General features: G+C 53.0%; 1 protein-coding gene across 1 annotated transcript; it reads right to left on the minus strand.

Annotated features, from left to right (window-relative positions):
• Positions 1 to 15,534: 15,534 nt before the first annotated feature.
• LOC149916776 (uncharacterized) lies at positions 15,535 to 18,872 on the minus strand. The gene is made up of 4 exons (XM_090145875.1): positions 18,155 to 18,872; positions 16,218 to 18,013; positions 15,889 to 15,958; positions 15,535 to 15,695 (listed from the first exon to the last, which is right to left on the minus strand). The coding sequence occupies exons 1-4, from the start codon at positions 18,870 to 18,872 to the stop codon at positions 15,535 to 15,537; spliced, it is 2,745 nt and encodes a 914-aa protein (XP_090002001.1).
• Between the last annotated feature and the right edge of the window lie 3,095 nt (positions 18,873 to 21,967).

Below are 21,967 nucleotides of genomic sequence, written 5' to 3' on the forward strand. Positions count from 1 at the left end.
GGCAGGGGCCGCTGCAGGCTCTCCCTGGGACGGTGGGCCTGGATACGGCGGGGCACGCAGTGCTGCCGGCCTCCGTGCTGCTTCGTGGCCGTCTGAGCTGGGTAGGCCCTCCCTGGGATGGCTTGCACGCCCTCGCTCTCTGCACTTGCTGCCACCACCGACACACGGATCCATTGCCCCGTGCTCTGAGCCCAGCACTCAACCAGGAGAGAATAAAGACAACACTGAATCAGAATTTTACATCTACAGGACTGAGTTTGTCATCCCTGGGAGCTGCCTGGTGTTTGCAGCTTCGTGCCTCTCCTCTCGCTGTCCCCCGATGCAGCTGCAGGTGCAAACCCTGCACAGAGCAGGGAGCCCACTCCTGATGACAGCTGGCATCCGGCGGCGAGCCGCTGTGTGTGGTGCGGCAGTGGTACCTGTGGGGGACAGAGAGCTGTAGGCAAGGGGCAGAGGCGAGGCCCTGCCTGCACTGTACACAGGTTTTCCCTGGGAAAATGAGCCTGCATATGGCAGGGCGCACACCGCTGCTGGCCTCCGTGCCAGTTGGTGGGACATTTGAGCTGGGCAGGCCCTCCCTGGGATGGCTTTCTGTCTGGGGACGTCCCTAGGCCATCCTCCGGTGCCTCTCTGAAGCACCTGGGGCTCTGTGCAGGTCCTCTGTCCTCTGCAGAAACCTTGGCAGCATGTGGTCTGGCAGCGGTTGCTATGGGAGACAGATAGCAATAGGCAAGGGGCAGGGTGGGCACCAGGCAAGGACCTGCGTGCTCCCCTAGCACAGCTTTTCCCTGGGAGGGAAAGCTGTCCTGGGCACAGCAGAATGGTGCGCATGGAGTGCTGCCAGCCTCCGAGCTGCTCACAAGGCTGATCAGGCTCAGCAGGCTCTCCATTTGGGGACATATCTGGGACATCTTCTGATGTCTCTCTGATACGACTGGAGTTCTGTGCACCTCCTCTGGCCTCTGCGGAAACCTGTGAGGGGAGAGCAAAACCAGCCCTGTAGGTTCCTTGCCAGCAATACTCCAAGTTCCAGGTTATCTTCTCCTGGTTTGTCAATCATGCCCCTCACATGAAGGTAAGCCGGGGGTTATGGATGTCCATCTTTCTGCATGGAGCTGGATGGAAAGAAGACAGTACCAGGCATCTCCCCACAGTGCACACTCCAGTACAGCTCCTGTCTTTGCCTTCATTTCACACTTGGTCCTGACCACATGGACTTCCCTCACCTTGTGCTTGAAATTGACTGTACTTTCTGCTCCTTTGCATGCAGATGAATGTCCCTCAGGTCTGGGTCCTGCAGCCACAGGGGAAGCTGAAGGCATGGTCTTCATCTCACCATATGAAGAACCAGAAATGCTTGGTGGCACACTGGCTGCCTCAGCAGCTTCTTCCTCATGGCTGTCTTCCCATTCTTCTTCCACACCCTCCACAGTATCAGGGCAAAAACAGGAGAGTGTGGGCGTGCTCTCAGCCATCACTGCAGTGTTCCTGGTATCCATATCCAGCATGCCGTGATCAGTGCTGGCATCGCTGGCAGCACTGTCAATGGTCTCTTACTGTGTGTACTTAATTCTAATATCCTGGCTTTGGGAAGCACAAGATGCAGGGAAGTGGCCATCCACCCTCGATGTCATGTTGCAGAGGTCCAGCATGCCCCAAGCAGTGTCGGCAGCACTGGCCCCGTCATCTGCTGCTTGGAGCACGAGAAGCATGGGCGTGCCCACACTGTATGGCTCAGACACGATCCTTACAGTGGACTACAGGCATCTGGAGGCCAAGACTGCCCCTTCAGCAAAAGCTGCCCCAAATGTTTCAGAATTGATTACTGCCCTACAGGAACAGGCTCATCCCTTTCTGACTGCCATTGATGCCTAAGACAGCTGTTTTATGGTCCCCTTGAAGAAGGTGGAGGACAATCAATTTTGCATTTACTTGGAGGGAGTGCAATGCACAGTCACCTGATTACCCCAGGGGTACAGACACTCGCCCACTCTGGCGCTCGGAGCATAGGCACAGAAGCTGGAGAAGCTCACGTTGGACCACGGTGTCCGGATTTATCTGTATACTGATGATATCCTCATAAGGGGGAATGATGATGTCAATGTAGGGAATACCCAAGCCTTTGCAGTGAGACACCTGAGGAGCCCTGATCCAGCTGGGACACTCCTGGTCTCCTCTAGGTAGGTGTCTGGCCGTGCCACCCACCACCATGGAATTTCCCTGGGAGGACTGGCCTGGATATGGCAGCGCATGGAACGCTGTCAGCCTCCATGCCACTTGGTGGGCCATCTGAGCTTGACAGGTCCCTCCCTGGGATTGTTTTCTGTCTGGGGATGTACCTGGGCCATCCTCCGGTGCATGTCTGAAGCACACGGAGCTCTGTGCACGTTCTTCAGCCTCTGCAGAAACCTGTGTGAAGAGAACAAAACCACACACCTGTATGCCACTGGCTGGTGATGGTGTGGGTGCCAGGGGTCCAGGGGAGGGATCCCCTTTCCAGGCCCTTTGATTGAAGGCAAGGCAGGAATAACAGAGAGGCTGTCCACCCTAATGCATGGAGCTGGTTGGAAAGGAGACAGCATCTCCAGGCATCTCCCCACAGCGCACACTCCAGGCACCACTCCTGCCTCTGCCTCCAATTCATGCCTGGTGCTGACCTTGCTCACCTCATGCTGAGGGCCCACATCTTCTGCTCCCTCACATGCTGACACATGCTCCTCAGTCATGGGATCTGCAGCTACAGATGAAGCTGAAGAAATGGCCTCCACCTCACCAGATGGCTCATCGGATGTGCTGGATGTGATGCTGACTGCCTCTGATGCAGCATCTTCCTCAGAGTCACATCCCCAGTCTTCCTCCACATTCTCCAGTGTTGAAGGGCAAGGACAGGAGGGCGGGTGCATGCCCTCATCTCTCACTGCATTGTCTCTGGCATCCAGCGTGCCCTCAGCAGTGCTGGCAGCACTGTCGCTATCATCACTGGACTCTTCCAGTATAACTGGCAGTCTAACAGTCCACTTTCTGGAGTCACCAGAGTCAAGAAACCAGTTACCAGCCCGGGATGTCGTGGGCCAGATACCTGGCATGCCCTGACGAGCGCCAACATTATTGAATGCGTCACCTCTTGCCTGGAGCCTTCGCTGCCTGGGGATTCTCACATTCCTTGGCCAGGAAATATTCCAGTGTGACAACATCTGCTCGTTTCTGTCCTCCTCACGAATTCTCCGCATTGCTGGGATCATAGGAGAGTACCCAGAGGGCTCCCTGTTGATCTCGCTGGGATCTGGCAGTCTCCGTGCTTCTCCCAGACCTTGTCCGGAGGATTCAGGCATGGCTATAGCTGATTCTTCTCTTTCTCCTCCCTCGGACATTGGCAAGGGGAGCGATACTGCATCAGTCTCCTCTGCAGAGCTTGCAGCCTCGGAAGAATCTGAGCTTTCTGCATCTTCCAGCACTGAGGCAGGTAAAGGCTCAAGGTGCCCTGCAGGCCCTGGCTCAGCATCCAGAAGAGATGGTGAACACACAGTGCGTACCTCATCAGATGGGGCAAGAGATGCAACTTGCAGGGTGCCAGATGACTGTCCTGCCGTTTCTATCTCTGCAGCCTCTTCCAACTCTAGCTGCGAGTCCTGGACTATAACACCTCTGGCTGAGGAATCATCAGAAGCAGAAAACTGGCCCTCAGCCCTCGATGTCACACTGCAGACGCTCAGCGTGCCCTGAGCACTGTCAGCTGCACTGGCACTGTCTTCTGTTGCTTGGGGCCTTAGCAGCGGGGGCACGCTCATGCTATTTGGCCAGGAGATGTTCCAGTGTGGCAGCATCTGGTCCTTCTTCGCCTCATCCCGGATTCTCTGGATTGCTGGGTGAACTGGAGGATATCCATATGCCTCCCCGTAGACCTCTCTGGGATCTTGCAACCTCTGTTCTTCTCCCAGAGACTGGTTGGAGAATTCAGGCATGGTGGTAGCCGTTTCTTCTTCTTCTCCCTCGCATGCTCTCCAGAAAAAAGGTGCTGCATTGGCCTTCGGGAACCACCAGAGGCAGGAATCTGAGCCTCAGCCCTCGATGTCGCGGAGCGTACGCCCAGGTTTCCCTGAGCAGTGTTGGCAGCACTGGGCCTGGGCACGCTCACAGAGTTTGCCCACCGTGTGTTGCAACTGGACAACATCTGCGGTGTGTGCTGAGGTCTCGGGGCAAGTACTGGGAGTCTGCTGCCTCTAATGCCACGTCCTCCTCGCCGAGCCGCTCTCCCGAGAGTATGTAGATTTTCCTATTTAAACTTACACATTCACAGTCTAAATGCAAAGACTGACTGTGAAATATCACTTTGTTTAATTACCCTAAGTTTGCACATTGACTAGTGAGGCAAACAAAATGAAGCATTCCAAAACTGTGCTTATCAGAATGTTAAAATATCTTTCAAATTAAGATGGCGTATGAGAATTGGCCTTTTGATCTTTGAAACTACTCACCACTTACAAAGAAAAGGAAGCTATAACTGGAAAAACGGGTTATTTCTTTATCAAGGAGTTTAGATCCTCAAAAAGGCACCAAGTAGAGCTTTTTAATTAAGCTTGCTAAACAAATGCCTAATCTTTCTGTGCGAGTATTTGTTTTGCAGTAAGCAGCCCTTTTTGCCCTTCTTAAACATTGACTCATATCAGAGGGACTGCAAACACTGTATTTTAAGAAGATCATTAAGCCTGATTATTAAGACTGGGAGCAACACACAGAGCCACAGCAATTGTTGTAGCTGTTCCCAGGCTTCTTTGGAGAATCCTCGTGGCTGCTCTGGGTGATAGCTTGCTCCTGGCTGGCTGGAAGAGACTACACCTTTTATCCACAGATGGTACTAGTGGGTCTCAAACCCTCATTCAGCAATCAGCTGGTGAAGAGACAGACAACCAGGCAAATGAGGGCAGCAAGGAAAGACAGTGTGCAGCCTTCAGCAGTGCTTGCAGCGTGGCCACAGGGACACAGCAACTCTGCTGAAAGCTACACAGCATGAAGACGTGCTACGTGTTGTGACCGCCGTGGGCTGGAGAAACAGTATGCCTTTAGCACATAGTAGATTTTAACCCAGAAGCACCTCCCAAGAGAGGATGTGGTTGACCAGATGTTGTTTGAAGGGTATTTGGGGTGGCCTCATCTCAGGGAGTTGTGCTGTGGTCAGAGTGCAGAGGGACCACGTGAAGAAGCTGTAGGAAGTGGCAATCGCTGAGGAAGACAAACAAGGGTATGAACAGTCCATTTAGATACCTCACCCTCTGTTTCAAGGGAAGAGGAAAGCAGGAGACATATGACAGGCCGGCCCCTACAGACCGTGGGCACCACACGGAGCAGATCTCCATTGCAGCCATGAAGCAGCCCATGGTAGGCGCGGCCTGCAGGAGGCCGCAGCCATGTTGTGCCCACAGGAGCAGCCCCGGGCCGGAGCTGCGGCCATGGAGAAGGGCCGCGGTGGGGCAGGAGGGCTGGGCCAGCTGCTGCTCTTGAAGAGGAGAGTGTGGTGTTGAAGCTCTGGGGAAGTGCTGCCCGTGGGGCAGTTTCTACAGGATGGACTCCGGGGTACGGAGCCACTTTAGAGTAGCGCTTGAAGAGCTGCAGTCTGTCAGAAGCCCGTGAGGGATTGGTTTAGAAAAGATGGCTGCCGTGAGAGGGACCCTGTGTGGTGCAACATCAGAGCTTTAGGGACCGACCATAGCCCCAGTTCCCTGCTCCACTTAAGGGGACGACTTGGAAGAGAATGAGTGAATGGGAAAATGTTTTTAGTTTGCTTCTAGTTCCTCAGTGCTCTAGTCTGCTATTAACAGACAGAAACTTACATTCGTCCCCTAACTTGAGTCTGTTTTGCACACGATGGTCCTTGGTGAGAGATCTCCCTGTCCTTATCTCAACTGAAGCTCTCCTTCATTGTATTTTCATCCCTGTTCCTTTAAGAAGGGAGAGTGAAAGAGCAGCATGGTGGAGTGCAGCCAGCCAGCCCCGTTAAGCATACACACGTCTCCTGAATAGCCATGGCACTAGAGTGAAAATCTTATTCAGTGTATAAATTGAGACCACCATGGCTGGTAGTTAAAATCCTGCCAGCACACTCTCTTGTGTTTTGGAAAAAAAGGCTGTTTTTTTTTTTCTCCTGGAAATTTGTTCAGATATATTACTTAAAAACTTATTTCATTTGAAACCTGCAATAGTTTCAGATGCCTATATTGGCATTTTTTCTATTAATAGGAAATATATTGTCACTGGACTATATAGGAAGTGGGAAATAGTGTCACTGGATTTTTGTCTTCTATAAAATGTAAATAGTAATTGTATATAAATGTAAATATATAATAGCATAATATGTGGAATAATGGAAATGTCTATAAAATGTAAATATTTATATGAAGATATAAATTTGGCAGCAAAGTAGACATGGCAGTAATTTTTTGAGAATTGTTTGCTCATACATCTACATAATACAACAAAAATGTTAGTGCTTGTATGACAGCAAATTTTAAGTCCAAATCTGGAAATTCACTTATTTGAAAAGATGGGATGGGGGAGAGAATCAGAAAAAAAATGATTTGGTTGAGATAAAAACTGTTTACTAAGGCAGAAAAATAAGAGAGAAATTACAGCAGTGCTAATAATACATGCATACGTATATATACTTACAAAACAAATGATTCACAAGCAATTATCATCTGCCAGTCTCTCCCAAAGCAGTGGCTGCCCATCTCAGTCAAACCCGTCAGTTTTGAGGTTTTTTTCACCATGTCATACGGTATGGATTACCCTTCTGGCCTGTTTCATTAGAAAATGAAAAGCATGATGCAGCTCCCTTACTAGGGGTTCTGAAGGAGCAGTTAAGGTATAAAGAAAATAGCGATACTGTCGCCCATAGTTTGCCTCAAGAAAAAATCTACCCTCTAGAAGGATTGAAAGAAATGAAGGCAAGGCTAGACAAATTAGAGGCCTCTCCAGCCCAGATGCACCCTTTGATAAAAACCGAATATGCATTCAATAACAGGGAGGATCTAGATCCTCAAATGAATGTTAAAGGAATTCCCTTCTCAGCCACTGAACTAGCAAAATTGAAAAAAGATTTCAGCCGCTCTCCAAAGGAGTCAGAAAATGAGTATGTATGGAGGGTTAGTCTCACTGGTGGAGACCAGATACAGCTAATGGAAAAGGAAGCGGAAGGTTACTGGGGACCAGGAGTATTTTTAACTACTGGCAACAATGGTGCTCCCTGGTCCTTAACACAGAGGGCTGCCTATTGGGCAGGTGGTCTCAATCCTTTAGAAAAGGGATACCCTCTTGCTATTACTGGAACAGTCGACCAGTTAGTAGAGAGCGTTCAAAAGGCTGCTTGTCTCCAAATGATGTATGATAGAAAGCTGCAGCCACACCACGAATCACCTATGATGATGCCTGTTGATCCTGAGAGAATGACTGCTTTAATTAGGGGGCTTCCAGAGTCATTGAAACCCATAGGCATACAACTGCAAGGAAAGATACAAGCTATGTGTCAGGGAGAGAGAACCCGGGCAGCGTTAGAAGGAACTGTAACATCTAACCATCTGCAGTCAGGGGACGTATGGGCGTGGAAGAAGGCTGTCCAAGAGTTAATCAACTATGGAAGAAAATATGGGTCAGTGATTTCTTCCGCCAGTAAATTTGAGCCAAGGGAAGTAAGACTTGCAGTGGTCAGCCTTGCCCCCAGGCCACCTAGCCCAAAGCTCAGTGGGACTGGAAGGGTTTCATTGTCAGTAAAAACAGATAGGTGGAATATTGATCATAAATGTAATTGTCTCTGGACACTGGGCTGGCAAAAGGGTGTCCTGTGAGATCTGATGAATGGATTACCCACTGTCAGGTTAGAGAAATTAGTTAAGTGGTGGCCAGAACAAAAGCTCAAGACCTGGAAAGCAAAACCTGAGCAGCTATCCAATAAAAAACTGATGTCTTCACCCCTCCCAAGTGACCGGGGTGGGGGCAGTGAAGGGTGGATGCATTAGAAAGCTTACCACAAAGGGAAACCAGATCCTCCATTTAACACCTTGTGTCTAAAGGCCTCACCACTGTTGCCAGTTACCCCTGTGAGTCATGATCCAGAGGCTGATAAGCCAGGGAAACACTCTTATCTCCCTGGCCAGCCTGTGCGATTGACTCAGGTAACGTGAGGCCAGTTCCCTAACCTTAACAGAATCCCTTACCAAATATCCTTGGAAGGCTAAAGACACCCTGAAAAAAGTAATATGAAATCAACACTTCCTCAATTGTTCCCTCATTTTTTAACCATATTTACAAAGCCCAAAAAGGGCAAGTTGGTTCTTGTTTTATTTTACAGAAGATCCCCGTGGGCACTTGACAGAAAGGCTAATTTTAAGGCTGATTTTAACCGTTTGTGTTTTGTGACAGAAATACTGAAGATTTGATCGTGCTAGAATACTGAATATACCTCTTAATTACATTTCTTTGGTTGCAATCATATTGTGTTTTGCATTGTTGTGAGTGTGGGTGGTGATTGATATCAGTCCTTGGATCTGTTAAATTTCACAACTGGGTTCAGAGTTCTTACAGGTCATCCTGGCTTACTGGTACTCCCTGCACAGTGATACCATTTCTTTTGACCCCTTCTTTCACCCCTTTTTTTCAAACTGATTATGATTTGCATGTGACTCCTCCACAGTGTTTCCAAATTCCTAACAAACTGGGAAATGAATCAAGAGGCCCATCTAATATCTGTTAGATGTGGGCACAAAAGAAATCTATTGTAAAGCCTTTTGCACTGATGCTTTTCAGTGTCACACGAGTCCAGGAGTTCCATCCAAAACATGGTTGTTGGAAAGTGTCTAAGTTTTGATAAGAGATGTGTATGTTTTTGGGATTACTCCTCTTGATGGTTTATACTGTGGACTATCCTGCACACACTATCCTGTGAAAAATTCTGTAGACTGTAGCAATACTTGAACTTGCCAAACTAAGATTTATATCTCTCAGCATTTGAATTGCTTTGGAAATGTTCAAGTGGAGAGTTCTCGTGATACTAAATCATCTTAGAAAACATTACATGGCAAGTCCACATATTGTCAAATTGGACTAGATACGCTTTTGATGAATTCACTGAAGTGTAATATTGTATGGGTGTTCATAAACACCACAACCTCTACTGAAGAATTCCCATCTGGATCTTGGCTTACACTGGCAGTTCCTGGGTGGGGAAAGCAGCTGACACAAATAGCTCTATTTGTTTTACTTACTGATTTAATATTATTGGCTATTGTTAAAGGTATGGTTATTGCCAAATGTACAGTTGTCTCTTTTCACTTTCTAATTTTTATTCATTATGGAACGTTCGTGTCACCACTCCTGAAGAGTCACAGGTGGTGTCTGTGGCAAATTGAATGACTCTAATTGTTGTCTAAAAATGGAATGATAATGAAAAAGTTGCTAAACAAATTGCCCACGGGAGAAACGTATCCTTTTTCGTGTGCTGTTGCAACTCTTATGTTTGTTTCTTGTATGGCTCCATGTTTGATTCAACTTTTATACAAGGAGTTGTATCCTCCATGTACTTTGTAACCACTTCAACTGATGATGAACAAGTCCAACAAATCAGGGCAACCTCTGTAACCAAGCCCAAGAAATTCTTCATAACAACTGTAACATTTAACCCCCCTTCTCTGAACAGTGTCGGTAGCACTGGCACTGTCATGTGCTGCTTGGGGTCTCAGCAGCCTGAGCATGCTCTCGTTGCTTGGCCAAGAGATGTTCCAGCTGGACAACATCTGCTCCTTCCTCGCCTCATCCCGAATTCTACGAATTGCTGGAAAATTGGAGAATATCCATAGGTCTCCCTGTAGAGCTCTCTGGGATCTTGCAGTCTTGATGGTTCTCCCATAGCTTGTTTGGACAATTCCAGCACAGGCATAGCTGCTTCTTCTCCCTCGGACACTGACAAGGATAGATGCTGCATCAGCATTCTCTGCAGAGCGTGCAGCCTCAGAAGAATCTGAGCTTTCTGCATCTTCCAGCACTGATGCAGGCAGAGGCTCAAGGTGTTCTGCAGGCCCAGGACCAGCGCCCAGAAGAGATGGTGAACACACTGTGTGTGCCTCATCAGACTGGGCAAGACATGCACTCTGCAGGTCACCAGATGACTGTCCTGCAGATTCTGTCTCAGCAATCTCTTCCGAATCATGCTGTTCATCCTGCACTCCAGCATCTCCGGATATGAACTCTCCTGGTGCAGGAATGGGGCCCTCCACCATCGATGTTGTGGTGCAGGTCTCCAGCATACTCTGAGCACTGTTGGTAGCACTGGCACTGTCATGTGCTGCTTGGGGTCTCAGCAGCCTGAGCATGCTCTCGTTGCTTGGCCAGGAGATGTTCCAGGTGGACAACATCTGCTCCCTCCTCGCCTCATTCCGAATTCTCCAGATTGCTGGGTGTACTGGAGAACATCCATAGGCCTCCTGGTTGACCCCTCTGAGATCTTGCAGTCTCAGTGCTGCTCCCAGAGCTTGTTTGAAGGCTTCAGGCATGGTGGTGGCAGTTATGTCTCTTTTTCCCCCCTCACACACTCTTGGGAACAGCGCTACATGATCGGCCTCCTCTGGAGAGTGTGCAGCCTTGGGAGAATCTAAGTCGCCTACATCTTCAGGCACTAATGCAGGCAGGGGCTCCTTGTCTTGCTCTTTGCCGCCTGCCTGCCCTTCTGGGCCCTTCTGAGCTGCTCTGGAAGATGGTGTAGTGGCAGCACGAGTGTCTCTGCTGCCCTCCTGAGCATCTCCCCAAGCTGCGTGGACCTTCCCAGCCTTGGTGGACAGCACCTGGGCCGTCCTTGCTGGTGGTCTCAGGGCGCCATGCACCCTGGAACTGCCAGCTGCACTCGGACGCTTGAGCTTGCGGCTGCAGCACAGCTCAGGGACACCACGCAGTTTTGTCTGGGTCTGGCATGGCGAGGCGGTCTGGCATGGCGAGGCCTGAGAACAGCTGAGACTTCCAGGGCTGGACCCTGGCTCTCAGGCCTTGCTGTCCCGTCCTGGACATGCAAGGTTCCCGGAGGTCTCGGGGCAAGGACTGGGAGTCTGCTGCCTCTAATGCCCATGGCACGTGCTCTGCCTCTTGGAGAAGATGTGGAAGAGGCTGCTGCTGGCAGAGCAGGTAGCTTACAGATCCCAGAAGCTGCTGCTGCATGCCGGGGTGCAGCTGTCAGCAACCCTGCCCGCCTTAAGCGAGGCAGCAAGGGTGGCTGAGGCTGTCTGCTTTGGCCACTGGCACCAACACTGGAAACTCCTGCCTGCCCGCCTGCAAGAGAAGCTGAGGAGAAAGGCTGAGTGAGCGCGGTCCTTCCCGCTCGCGTTGCACGGAGCATCGAGGGCAGCCCTCAGCCCACGGGCAGCTGAGTGCAGAGGAGCTGAAGCAGAGGAGGGCTGGTCCCCACATGGCAGCCCCCACGGCACGGCAGCCCATTGTGGCAGCTCTGCACGCATGCCTGGGCAGCTGGCTGGGGGCCACCAGCAACGAGTTTCAGAGTGTGGTGAGGCAGCGTGTGCAGGACAGAGAGCTGTAGGCCAGGGGCAGAGGCAAGGCCCTGCCTGCGCGCCACCACTCCAGGTCTTCCCTGGGATGGTGGGCCTGGGTACGGCAGGGCATGCAGTGCTGCCGGCCTCTGTGCCGCTTCGTGGGCCATCTGAGCTGGGAAGCCCTGCCTGGGATGGCTTTCTGCCCGGGGATGTACCCTGGCCATCCTCCTGTAGTCCTGTACTCAAGCACTTGGAGCTCTGTGCACCTCCTGTGGCCTTCGCAGGAATGTTGTGTGTGGTGTGGCAGCGGTACCTGTGGGGGCAGAGAGCTGTAGGCAAGGGGCAGGGCGGGCACCAGGCAAGGCCCTGCCTGCCACCAAGCACCGCAGCTTTCCCTGGGAGGGCTGGCCCGGGCACAGCAGGACTCTGTACATGGAGCTGCTCGCCGGGCCGCTCGGGCCCAGCAGGCCCTCCCTGGGACGGCTCTGCACTTGGAGACATAGATGGGCATGCTCAAGCTGTGTGGCCAGGATGTGGTCCTACTGGACAACATCTGCTCCTTCCTCGCCTCATCTCGGATTCTCCGGATCGCTGGGTGCACTGGAGGATATCCACACGCCACCCGTTGGTCTCTCTGGGATACGGCGATCTCGCGGCATCTCCCAGAGCTTGCGTGGACAATTTAGACACGGCCATAGCCGCTTGTTTCTTCTCCTTGTCCTCCCGCACACACTGACAGCAGGTATTCCTGCGTTGCACTGACCTCCTCCGGACAGTGTGCAGTCCCGAGAGGATCTGAGCTTTCTGCATACCGAGGCACTGATGCAGGCAAAGGCTCAGGGTGTCCTGCAGGCCCAGGTTCTGTGGCCAGAAGCGACGCTGAGCGCACGGCATCTGCCTCACACACGGCGGTGTGGAGAAGGAGGCGTGGGATGGAGGTGGCGAAGTCGCCAGCAGCGTGCCAAGCAGCAGCAGCGACTTCAAAGGCCGCCAGCGGCCCGGCCGAGCCCGGCCCTGCTGCTCTCCGCCCTCGGCCCTGGCAGTTAGTGCTGGCAGTTAGTGCAGGCAGTGCAGGCAGTTAGTGCTGGCAGTTAGTGCTGGCAGTTAGTGCAGGCAGTGCAGGCAGTTAGTGCTGGCAGTTCGTGCTGGTAGTTAGTGCTGGCAGTTAGTGCTGGCAGTTAGTGCAGGCAGTGCAGGCAGTTAGTGCTGGCAGTTAGTCCTGGTAGTTCGTGCTGGTAGTTAGTGCTGGCAGTGCAGGCAGTTAGTGCAGGCAGTGCTGGTAGTTAGTGCTGTAGGCGCAGGCAGTGCTGGCAATGCTGGCAGTGCAGGCCGTGCAGGCAGTTTCACCAGCAGAGGTTTAGGTTGGAACACAGGAAATCCTGTGTACAGAAGGGCGTGTTAAGCACTGGAACAGGCTCCCCAGGGCGGTGGTTGAGTCACCGTCCCTGAATGTGTTTAAAATCCATTTGGATGTGGTGCTCGGGGACATGATTCAGCGGTGGGTAGTTAGAGTGAGGGTAGGATGGTTAGGTTGTGGTTGGACTTGATGATCTTGAAGGCCTTTTCCAACCTGAGCAATTCCACGATTCTATGACCTGCGTAACCCGAATTGAGGGCTATACGCTTTTTAGAAGGGATAGGCAAGGTAGGAGAGGTTGGGAATTGCCGCCTACGACAAAAAGAGGACAGACTGCAAAGAGCTGCCTCAGAGAAATAGTCAGGCACACGTGGGGAGCCTGTGGGTTAAAACCAGGGACGAGACCAACAAAAGACAGCTGGTGGTCAGGGAATACTACAGGCCACCAAATCAAGGGGAGCCTGTAGGTGTGACCTTCTTCCTTCAGCTGCAGGAGCTGTTGTGCTCCCAGGCTCTGATCCCTCTGGGGGATTTCAACCACCCAGATACCTGCTGGGAAATGAACATGGCGAGCTAGCTGCAAGTGATCCAGGAGACTCCTGGAGCCCAATAATGGTAACTTTCTGGTACCGGACTTGGACAGGTCAGGACCAGAGGGGACCAGCTGGTCACCAGTGGTTGCCGAGTTTGGTGCTCATCCGTGCAGAGGAGGTGGTCGAAGACGTTAAGATTGGAGGCAGCCTGAGCTGCAGCAACCATGCCCTGGTTGAGCTTGCGATCTCCAGGAACATGGGCCTGGCAAAGAGTGGAGTCAAGACACTGAACTTCAGGAGAGTGAACTTCAGTGACCTGTTTAAGGAATGGTTGAATGAGATCTCCTAGGAAACTGTCCTTAGGCACAAAGGAACGGAACACAGCTGGCAGCACAGTTAAGAACATGCTTCTGAGAGCACGAGAGCTCTCCATCCCCCAGAAAAAGAAATCAGGCAGGGGTGGCAGGAAACTCAGCTCAGCTGAGCACGGGGCTGCTGGGAAGGCTGAGGGAAAAGAAGGAAGCAGTGGAAGTGGGGATAGGTGGCCAGGGAGGAACAGAGGGATGTTGTTTGGATGTGCAGGGATGGCATCGGGAGGGCCAAGGCGCAGACAGTATAAAGTTCAACAAGGGATGTGGAAAGAAAAGAATAAAAAAAAAAAAAAAAAAGTGTTTGTTGAAGTACATTATGAGTAGCTGGCGCCAAGCATGGAAGGAGGGATGGGCAATCCTAATAGCCCAGAGCATATTCTGAAAACGTTGAGGGACCTTGATTCTTCTCTTGCCCAGAACCAACAGGCAGTATGCAACTGGGTAGCAGACTTAAGGGCAGAATGGAAATATCGCTGAAGAAAAGGGAAAGCAGTGGTTTGTGCAGTACTCGGGACACAGCTGGTCACACTCACAAGTACTATGGGCAGCCATGATTCTCAGGAGCCAGCATTATCTCCTCCTTGCAGGAGGAAGTAGGAAAATTATAAGAGCAGCTGGTTGAGGAGCAACAGCAGTGTCAGCAGGCAGAAGCACTGATGAAGTGCTTGGGGAGGGAAGAGGCCTTCTGCCTCTAGGCCAACTCTTAGACTACTGTAGGCAGCCCCGGCCCCACTTCCTTCCAAGACAACAAACATGAAGCCCAACCCACTCCCTTTAGGAGCTAAGGAAGGCACAGCCCCCCCTTGTAGCTGAACTATGCAATCAAGGGATTACAGCACCTGCAAACTCTCCTTGTAACTTTCCTGTATGGCCAGTGTGGGAGCCCTGTGGCAAATGGAGACTTAGAGTGGACTGCAGGCGTCTGGGTGCCGAGACTGCCCCTTCAGCAAAAGCGGCCCCAAATGTTTCAGAATTGATTACTGCCCTACGGGAACAGGCTCATGCCTTTCTGGCTGCCATTGATGCCTAAGACAGCTGTTTTATGGTCCCCTTGAGGAAGGTGGAGGACAATCAATTTGCATTTACTTGGAGGGAGTGCAATGCACAGTCACCCGATTACCCCAGGGGTACAGACACTCGCCCACTCTGGCGCTCGGAGCATAGGCACAGAAGCTGGAGAAGCTCACGCTGGACCACGGTGTCCGGATTTATCTGTATACTGATGACGTCCTCATATGGGGGAATGATGATGTCAATGTAGGGAATACCCAAGCCTGCGCAGTGAGACACCTGAGGAGCCCTGAGCCAGCCGGGACACTTTGGTCTCCTCTCAGTAGGTGCCTGGCTGTGCTCGCACCCCTACAGACACACCGGTGCTCTCCCACCAGGGCTGCCCCTTTCACAGCCCCTCACGCCCTTCATCGCAGCCCACCTCACACACACACTGGCTCAGCCAGCTCACACTTTGCAAGTCACAAATCACTCTCCCTTGCACGCCCACGCTCTCTGCACTTGCTGCCACCACCGACACATGGATCCATTGCCCTGTGCTCTGAGCCCAGTAGTCGCACTCAGAGACCAACCATGCACGAGTGCACAGATGAGACAGCACTCAGGCAGGATAGAATAAAGATAGCATTTAATCAGAATTCTATGTTGACAAGATGGAATCAGAATTCTGCATTGACAAGTTGGAATCAAAATTCTTCACTGACATGATGGAATCAGAATTCTACATTGACAGGATGGAATCAATCTCTGGGGAGCTGCCTGGTGTTTACAGCCTCGTGCCTCTCCTCTCGCTGTCCCCTGATGCAGCTGCAGGTGCAAACCCTGCGCAGAGCCCGGAGCACACTCCTGATGACAGCTGGCATCCGGCGGCGAGCTGCTGTGTGTGGTGCGGCTGTGGTACCTGTGGGGGACAGAGAGCTGTAGGCAAGGGGCAGAGGCGAGCTCCTGCCTGCCACCCACCACCATGGAATTTCCCTGGGAGGACTGGCCTGGATATGGCAGCGCATGGAACGCTGTCAGCCTCCATGCCACTTGGTGGGCCATCTGAGCTTGACAGGTCCCTCCCTGGGATTGTTTTCTGTCTGGGGACGTACCTGGGCCATCCTCCGGTGCATCTCTGAAGCACACGGAGCTCTGTGCACGTTCTTCAGCCTCTGCAGAAACCTGTGTGAAGAGAACAAAACCACACACCTGTAATACCACTGGCTGTTGATGGCGTGGGTGCCAGGGGTCCAGGGGAGGGATCCCCTTTCCAGGCCCCTTTGATTGAAGGCAAGGCAGGAATAACAGAGGGGCTGTCCACCCTAATGCATGGAGCTGGTTGGAAAGGAGACAGCATCTCCAGGCATCTCCCCACAGCGCACACTCCAGGCACCACTCCTGCCTCTGCCTCCAATTCATGCCTGGTGCTGACCTTGCTCACCTCATGCTGAGGGCCCACATCTTCTGCTCCCTCACATGCTGACACATGCTCCTCAGTCATGGGATCTGCAGCTACAGATGAAGCTGAAGAAATGGCCTCCACCTCACCAGATGGCTCATCGGATGTGCTGGATGTGATGCTGACTGCCTCTGATGCAGCATCTTCCTCAGAGTCACATCCCCAGTCTTCCTCCACATTCTCCAGTGTTGAAGGGCAAGGACAGGAGGGCGGGTGCATGCCCTCATCTCTCACTGCATTGTCTCTGGCATCCAGCGTGCCCTCAGCAGTGCTGGCAGCACTGTCGCTGTCATCACTGGACTCTTCCAGTATAACTGGCAGTCTAACAGTCCACTTTCTGGAGTCACCAGAGTCAAGAAACCCATCCCGTGATGTCGTGGGCCAGATACCTGGCGTGCCCTGAAGAGCGCCAACATTATTGAATGTGTCACCTCTTGCCTGGAGCCTTCGCTGCCTGGGGCTTCTCACATTCCTTGGCCAGGAAATATTCCAGTGTGACAACATCTGCTCGTTTCTGTCCTCCTCACGAATTCTCCGCATTGCTGGGATCATAGGAGAGTACCCAGAGGGCTCCCTGTTGATCTCGCTGGGATCTGGCAGTCTCCGTGCTTCTCCCAGACCTTGTCCGGAGGATTCAGGCATGGCCATAGCTGATTCTTCTCTTTCTCCTCCCTCGGACATTGGCAAGGGGAGCGATACTGCATCAGTCTCCTCTGCAGAGCTTGCAGCCTCGGAAGAATCTGAGCTTTCTGCATCTTCCAGCACTGATGCAGGTAAAGGCTCAAGGTGCCCTGCAGGCCCTGGCTCAGCATCCAGAAGAGATGGTGAACACACAGTGCGTACCTCATCAGATGGGGCAAGAGATGCAACTTGCAGGGTGCCAGATGACTGTCCTGCCGTTTCTATCTCTGCAGCCTCTTCCAACTCTAGCTGCGAGTCCTGGACTATAACACCTCTGGCTGAGGAATCATCAGAAGCAGAAAACTGGCCCTCAGCCCTCGATGTCACACTGCAGACGCTCAGCGTGTCCTGAGCACTGTCAGCTGCACTGGCACTGTCTTCTGTTGCTTGGGGCCTTAGCAGCGGGGGCACGCTCATGCTATTTGGCCAGGAGATGTTCCAGTTGGACAGCATCTGGTCCTTCTTTGCCTCATCCCGGATTCTCTGGATTGCTGGGTGAACTGGAGGATATCCATATGCCTCCCCGTAGACCTCTCTGGGATCTTGCAACCTCTGTTCTTCTCCCAGAGACTGGTTGGAGAATTCAGGCATGGTGGTAGCCGTTTCTTCTTCTTCTCCCTCGCATGCTCTCCAGAAAAAAGGTGCTGCATTGGCCTCCTCTGGAAAGTATTCAGCCTTGGAAGAAGTTGAGTGTTCCCCATCTTCAGGACCTGTTACAGCCAAAGCCTCAAGGTGTCCTCCAGGCCCAGGGTCTGCAGCCAGAAGAGAAGCCGAAGGCATGCTGCCTGCCTCATCAGGTGAGGCAAGAGATGCGCTCCGCAGTTTGCCAGGTGAACATCCTGCGGATTCCCTCTCAGCAGTCTCTTCTAATTCTTGCAGCTCAACCTGCACTCCAGCATCCCTGGTTCGGGAACCACCAGAGGCAGGAATCTGAGCCTCAGCCCTCGATGTCGCGGAGCGTACGCCCAGGTTTCCCTGAGCAGTGTTGGCAGCACTGGGCCTGGGCACGCTCACAGAGTTTGCCCACCGTGTGTTGCAACTGGACAACATCTGCGGTGTGTGCTGAGGTCTCGGGGCAAGTACTGGGAGTCTGCTGCCTCTAATGGGTCTGGCATGCCGAGGCACGAGAACAGTTGAGGGGACTTCCAGGGCTGGACCCCGGCTCTCAGCCCCTGCTGTCCCGTCCTGGACATGCAAGGTTCCCGGAGGTCTCGGGGCAAGGACTGGGAGTCTGCTGCCCCTGATGCCCACGGCACGTGCTCTGCCACTTGGAGATGCTGTGGAAGAGGCTGCCGCTGGCAGAGCAGGCAGCTTGCAGACCCCAGAAGCTGCTGCTGCACGCCTGGGTGCTGCTGCCGGCAGCCCCGCCCGCCTTAAGCGAGGCAGCAAGGGTGGCTGAGGCTGTCTGCTTTGGCCACTGGCACCGCCGCCGGTCGCCGACTCCAGGAACTGCCGCCCGCCCGCCTGCAAGAGAAGCCGAGGAGAAAGGCCGAGTGAGCGCGGTCCTCGCCGCTCGCGCCGCACGCAGCACCGAGGGCAGCGCTCAGCCCGCGGGCGGCTGCCGCCCCGCTCCCCACAGCCGCACCGGCACAGGGCGGTCCCCACGCGGCGCGGGAAGACGTCCGGCCCCGCCTCCCTCGGGCTCCCTACCTGTGCGCGGCGGCTCCCGGAGGCCCGCGCGCTCTCCGGGCCGGGCAGCGGCGGCAGACGGACGCCGCGGAGGGACGAGCCCGGGCTCCGGCCGCCCGGCGGCACCACCTGCGGGGAGAAGGAGAACCGGGATGGAGGCGGCGAAGGCGCGGCCGGCGTCCCCCGCGGCGGCGACTTCGACGGCCACCGGCGGCCCGGCCGAGCCCGAGCGCCTCCCTCCCCGGCCCGCACCTGTCGGCGGTCGCGCACGCGTGGCAGCCCCGCGTCGGGCTGGCGGTCGTCCTTCTTCTCCCGCTCCTCGCTCATCGCCGCGTCCTCGCGCAGACGCTCGGTCGCACGCACCCGGGGGAGCCGCGTCCTCCTCGCGGAGCCGCTCTCCCGAGAGTGAGCGGCACTCTCTCCGGGGGACTCCGGCCCCTCGCGGCGGCCCCGCGTCACAATGGCCTTGGGGCGCGACGCCGGCCCGCGTCACGGAGCCCCGGCGCCGGGCTCCCCTCTCCCCGCTCCCCTCGGCCGTCTCCGCGGCCGCCCCGCGCCTTTCCCGGCGGCGCCGTCGCCGTCGCCGTCGCCGTCGCCGTCGCCGTCGCTGACGGGCTCGCCCTCGGCCGCGCCGGGGCCGTCGAAGCGGCTGGAAGCGGCCGCGTCCGGCACGGAGCGGCCCCTGCCCTCGTCTCGTCGCCCAGCCCGGCCGAGTCCACCCGGCCCGAGCGGCCCGTCCGCACCTCGGCCCCGTCTTCGTGTTGCGGCTCTCCGGCCCCGCTTAGCGCTCGGATGTGCCGCGCTCTGTGGAGCAGCGTGCGGGACGCAGCTCAAGTCTCTGGAGATGAGCTCGCTGTGGAGCAAGAGTTGTGGTGGGAGCTGCATCTCATAATGAGACCCATGGTGGAGCAGTCTGTGACAGAATGACTTTAGTCCTTGGCTTGAATCCGGATTGGATTGATTCTTTATAAACTGCTGTCTTTGGGAAGTCCTCTCTGGATCACTTTGGGAAGGAGCACATCCCAGATGAGGGGCTTCGTGCTGGAGCTGGGCACAAGGCGAGGATGAACCGGCTGCAGAGGCGAAGCTTCATTATCTGTCCACAGTCCCTAATTCCCCAGCTCCAGCAATTGGTTTACTTCTTAAACATCTCCTGATTGCCACAAGGCACACATATTTCAGGATATATTTTGGAGTAGGCCTTTGTCTAATTAGCTGTTACGTATCAACTTGGAAACTAAAACAAATGTGAAGGTAATTTAATTGTATAGACTGCTATTGAATAAAAAAGTTATGAGCTAAATTTTGCCTCAATACTCAGAAACAGCTTCTCACAACAATTGCATTTTCACTGAATCACACAGAATCACAGAATGGCCCGGGTTGGAAGGGACTCCAAAGATCATGAATCTCCAACCCCCCTGCCACATGCAGGGCTACCAACTTCCACATTTAATACTAGACCAGGCTGCCCAGGGCCCCATTCAACCTGGCCTTGAACACCTCCAGGGATGGAGCATCCACAGCCTCTCTGGGCAACCTGTTCCAGCACCTCACCACTCTCACAGTAAAGAACTTCCCCCTGACATCCAACCTCAATCTTCCCTCCCTCGATTTAAAACCATTTCCCCTTCTCCTTTACTCCCCTCCTGTTTGTAGGTTCCCTTTAGGTATTGAAACGCTGCAATGAGTCGCCCCGCAGCCACCTTTTCTCCAGGCTGAACAAGCCCAGCTCCCTCAGCCTGTCTTCAAAGGAGAGGCGCTTCAGCCCTCCGCTCATCTTCGTGGCCCTCCTCTGGACCCTCTCCAACAGCTCTCTGTCGTTTTTGTACTGGGGGCTCCAGACCTGGACACAGTACTCCAGATGGGGCCTCACAAGAGCAGAGAGGGACAATCACCTCCCTGTCCCTGCTGGTAACCCCTCTTCTGATGGAGCCCAGGATACCATTTGCTTTACAAGCTGCAAGGGCACACTGCTGGCTCATGTTAAGATTTTCATCCACCAGGACCCCCAGGTCCTTCTCTGCAGGTCTGCTCTCAAGGACTGCTCTTCGAGTCTGTAGGGATGCCTGGGATTCCTCGGCCCAAGTGCGAAACCTTGCACTTTTTTGTGTTGAAATTCATCAGGTTCATCCGGGCCCACCTTTCAAGTCCATCGAGGTCCCTCTGAGTGGCATCCCTTCCTTCCACCGTGTCAACCGCACCACTCAGCTCGGTGTCGTCAGCAAACTTGCTGAGGGTGCACTCGATTTTGTCGTCGATGTCACTGATAAAGATGTTAAAGAGCCCTGTCCCAAGACAGAGCCCTGGGGGACACCGCTTGTTACCAGCCTCCATCTGGACATAGAACCACTAATCACCAGTAGAACCATTAATCACGTATAGAACCATTAATCACCATTTTCATGGTATCTCAACTGATTCTTAGTTTCTTAGTTGCAGTTTTCAATTTTGAGCATGTCAGTGGTTTATGGGCCAGTTCAGCCTGGTTCCATGACTAATGGAGCAGGGGGCAACAGATCTACATCCTAGGAAAAAGGGAAGGGGAGAGGGGAAAAAGGGTGGGAAATGGGCCTGAAAACAGAACAGCAGCAACTATCTGAGGAGGAAAGTTAATTTACTAAATAGGATAGCGGAATGCAAGGTAACACAGTATAACACAGTATAAAAGGAATCGAAGCTAATAAATCAAATAAAGTGAGAGAGAGTGTGTTCAAAAAACTGAAGGCCTTACTCTACTGCTGAAGACCAGACGGCTAGGGAGTGCACACTGCCGAGATGAGCAGAAAGGGAAAAGGGCACATCTCATGGTCTATGAACAGTTTTATCTTTCCCTCTGAATGGAAAACAGAAACAGAACAGTGAACAGTCCTCTGGGATATGTCGTTCTTCTTCTCTTCTGAGACACGTATAGACGGAACTATCCACTACCCACGGAACTGGAGCATTAACTCTTTAACTCCCCGTGCACTACATGATTTTATGATGTGGAATACCTATAGCGAAAGTCATGAAACCATGATAGAGCAGAAAGTATTTCTTTCATACTGAAGTACATTAGGCATTCGGGTTCAGCTCAGCGGGTCTGTTTTTATCAGTGTGTATATTCTGCATGTTCTAGCATTGTTTTTGCAGTTCTGAGCTCCTTGGCAAAATTGTAGTGGGAGCAGTTACAGAGTTCTACTTAGTCCAGGGAATATTTTTAAGATAACCAATCTAGATCAAAATGAAGTCTACCTCTATATTTTTTTTTCCAGGAAAATGACATTCACCGTGTTGTGATTTAAACCCTCAGGAAGCTCAGTGCAACACAGGTGTTTGCTCCCTGCTCCATCAGTGGGATGGAGAGATAAAAACTCTTTACTAAGACAGAAAAGATAGTGAAAAAAAATGATAGTAATAATAATATATATATATATAGT

This window comes from Phasianus colchicus, chromosome 9 (assembly GCF_987193195.1).
Source record: "Phasianus colchicus chromosome 9, bPhaCol1.hap1.1, whole genome shotgun sequence".
Lineage (NCBI taxonomy): Eukaryota > Metazoa > Chordata > Aves > Galliformes > Phasianidae > Phasianus > Phasianus colchicus.

Bases quoted from the DNA above. Each gene is read 5' to 3' on its own strand.
- LOC149916776 (XM_090145875.1), bottom strand. From the start codon at position 18,872: ATGAGCGAGGAGCGGGAGAAGAAGGACGACCGCCAGCCCGACGCGGGG. The intron at 18,014-18,154 runs GCAGCAGACTCC...GACCCATTAGAG, and splicing joins ACGTGCCGTGGGCATCAGGG to GCAGCAGACTCCCAGTACTT. The intron at 15,696-15,888 runs GTACGTCCCCAG...TGTCCCCCACAG, and splicing joins TGCACCGGAGGATGGCCCAG to GTACCACAGCCGCACCACAC.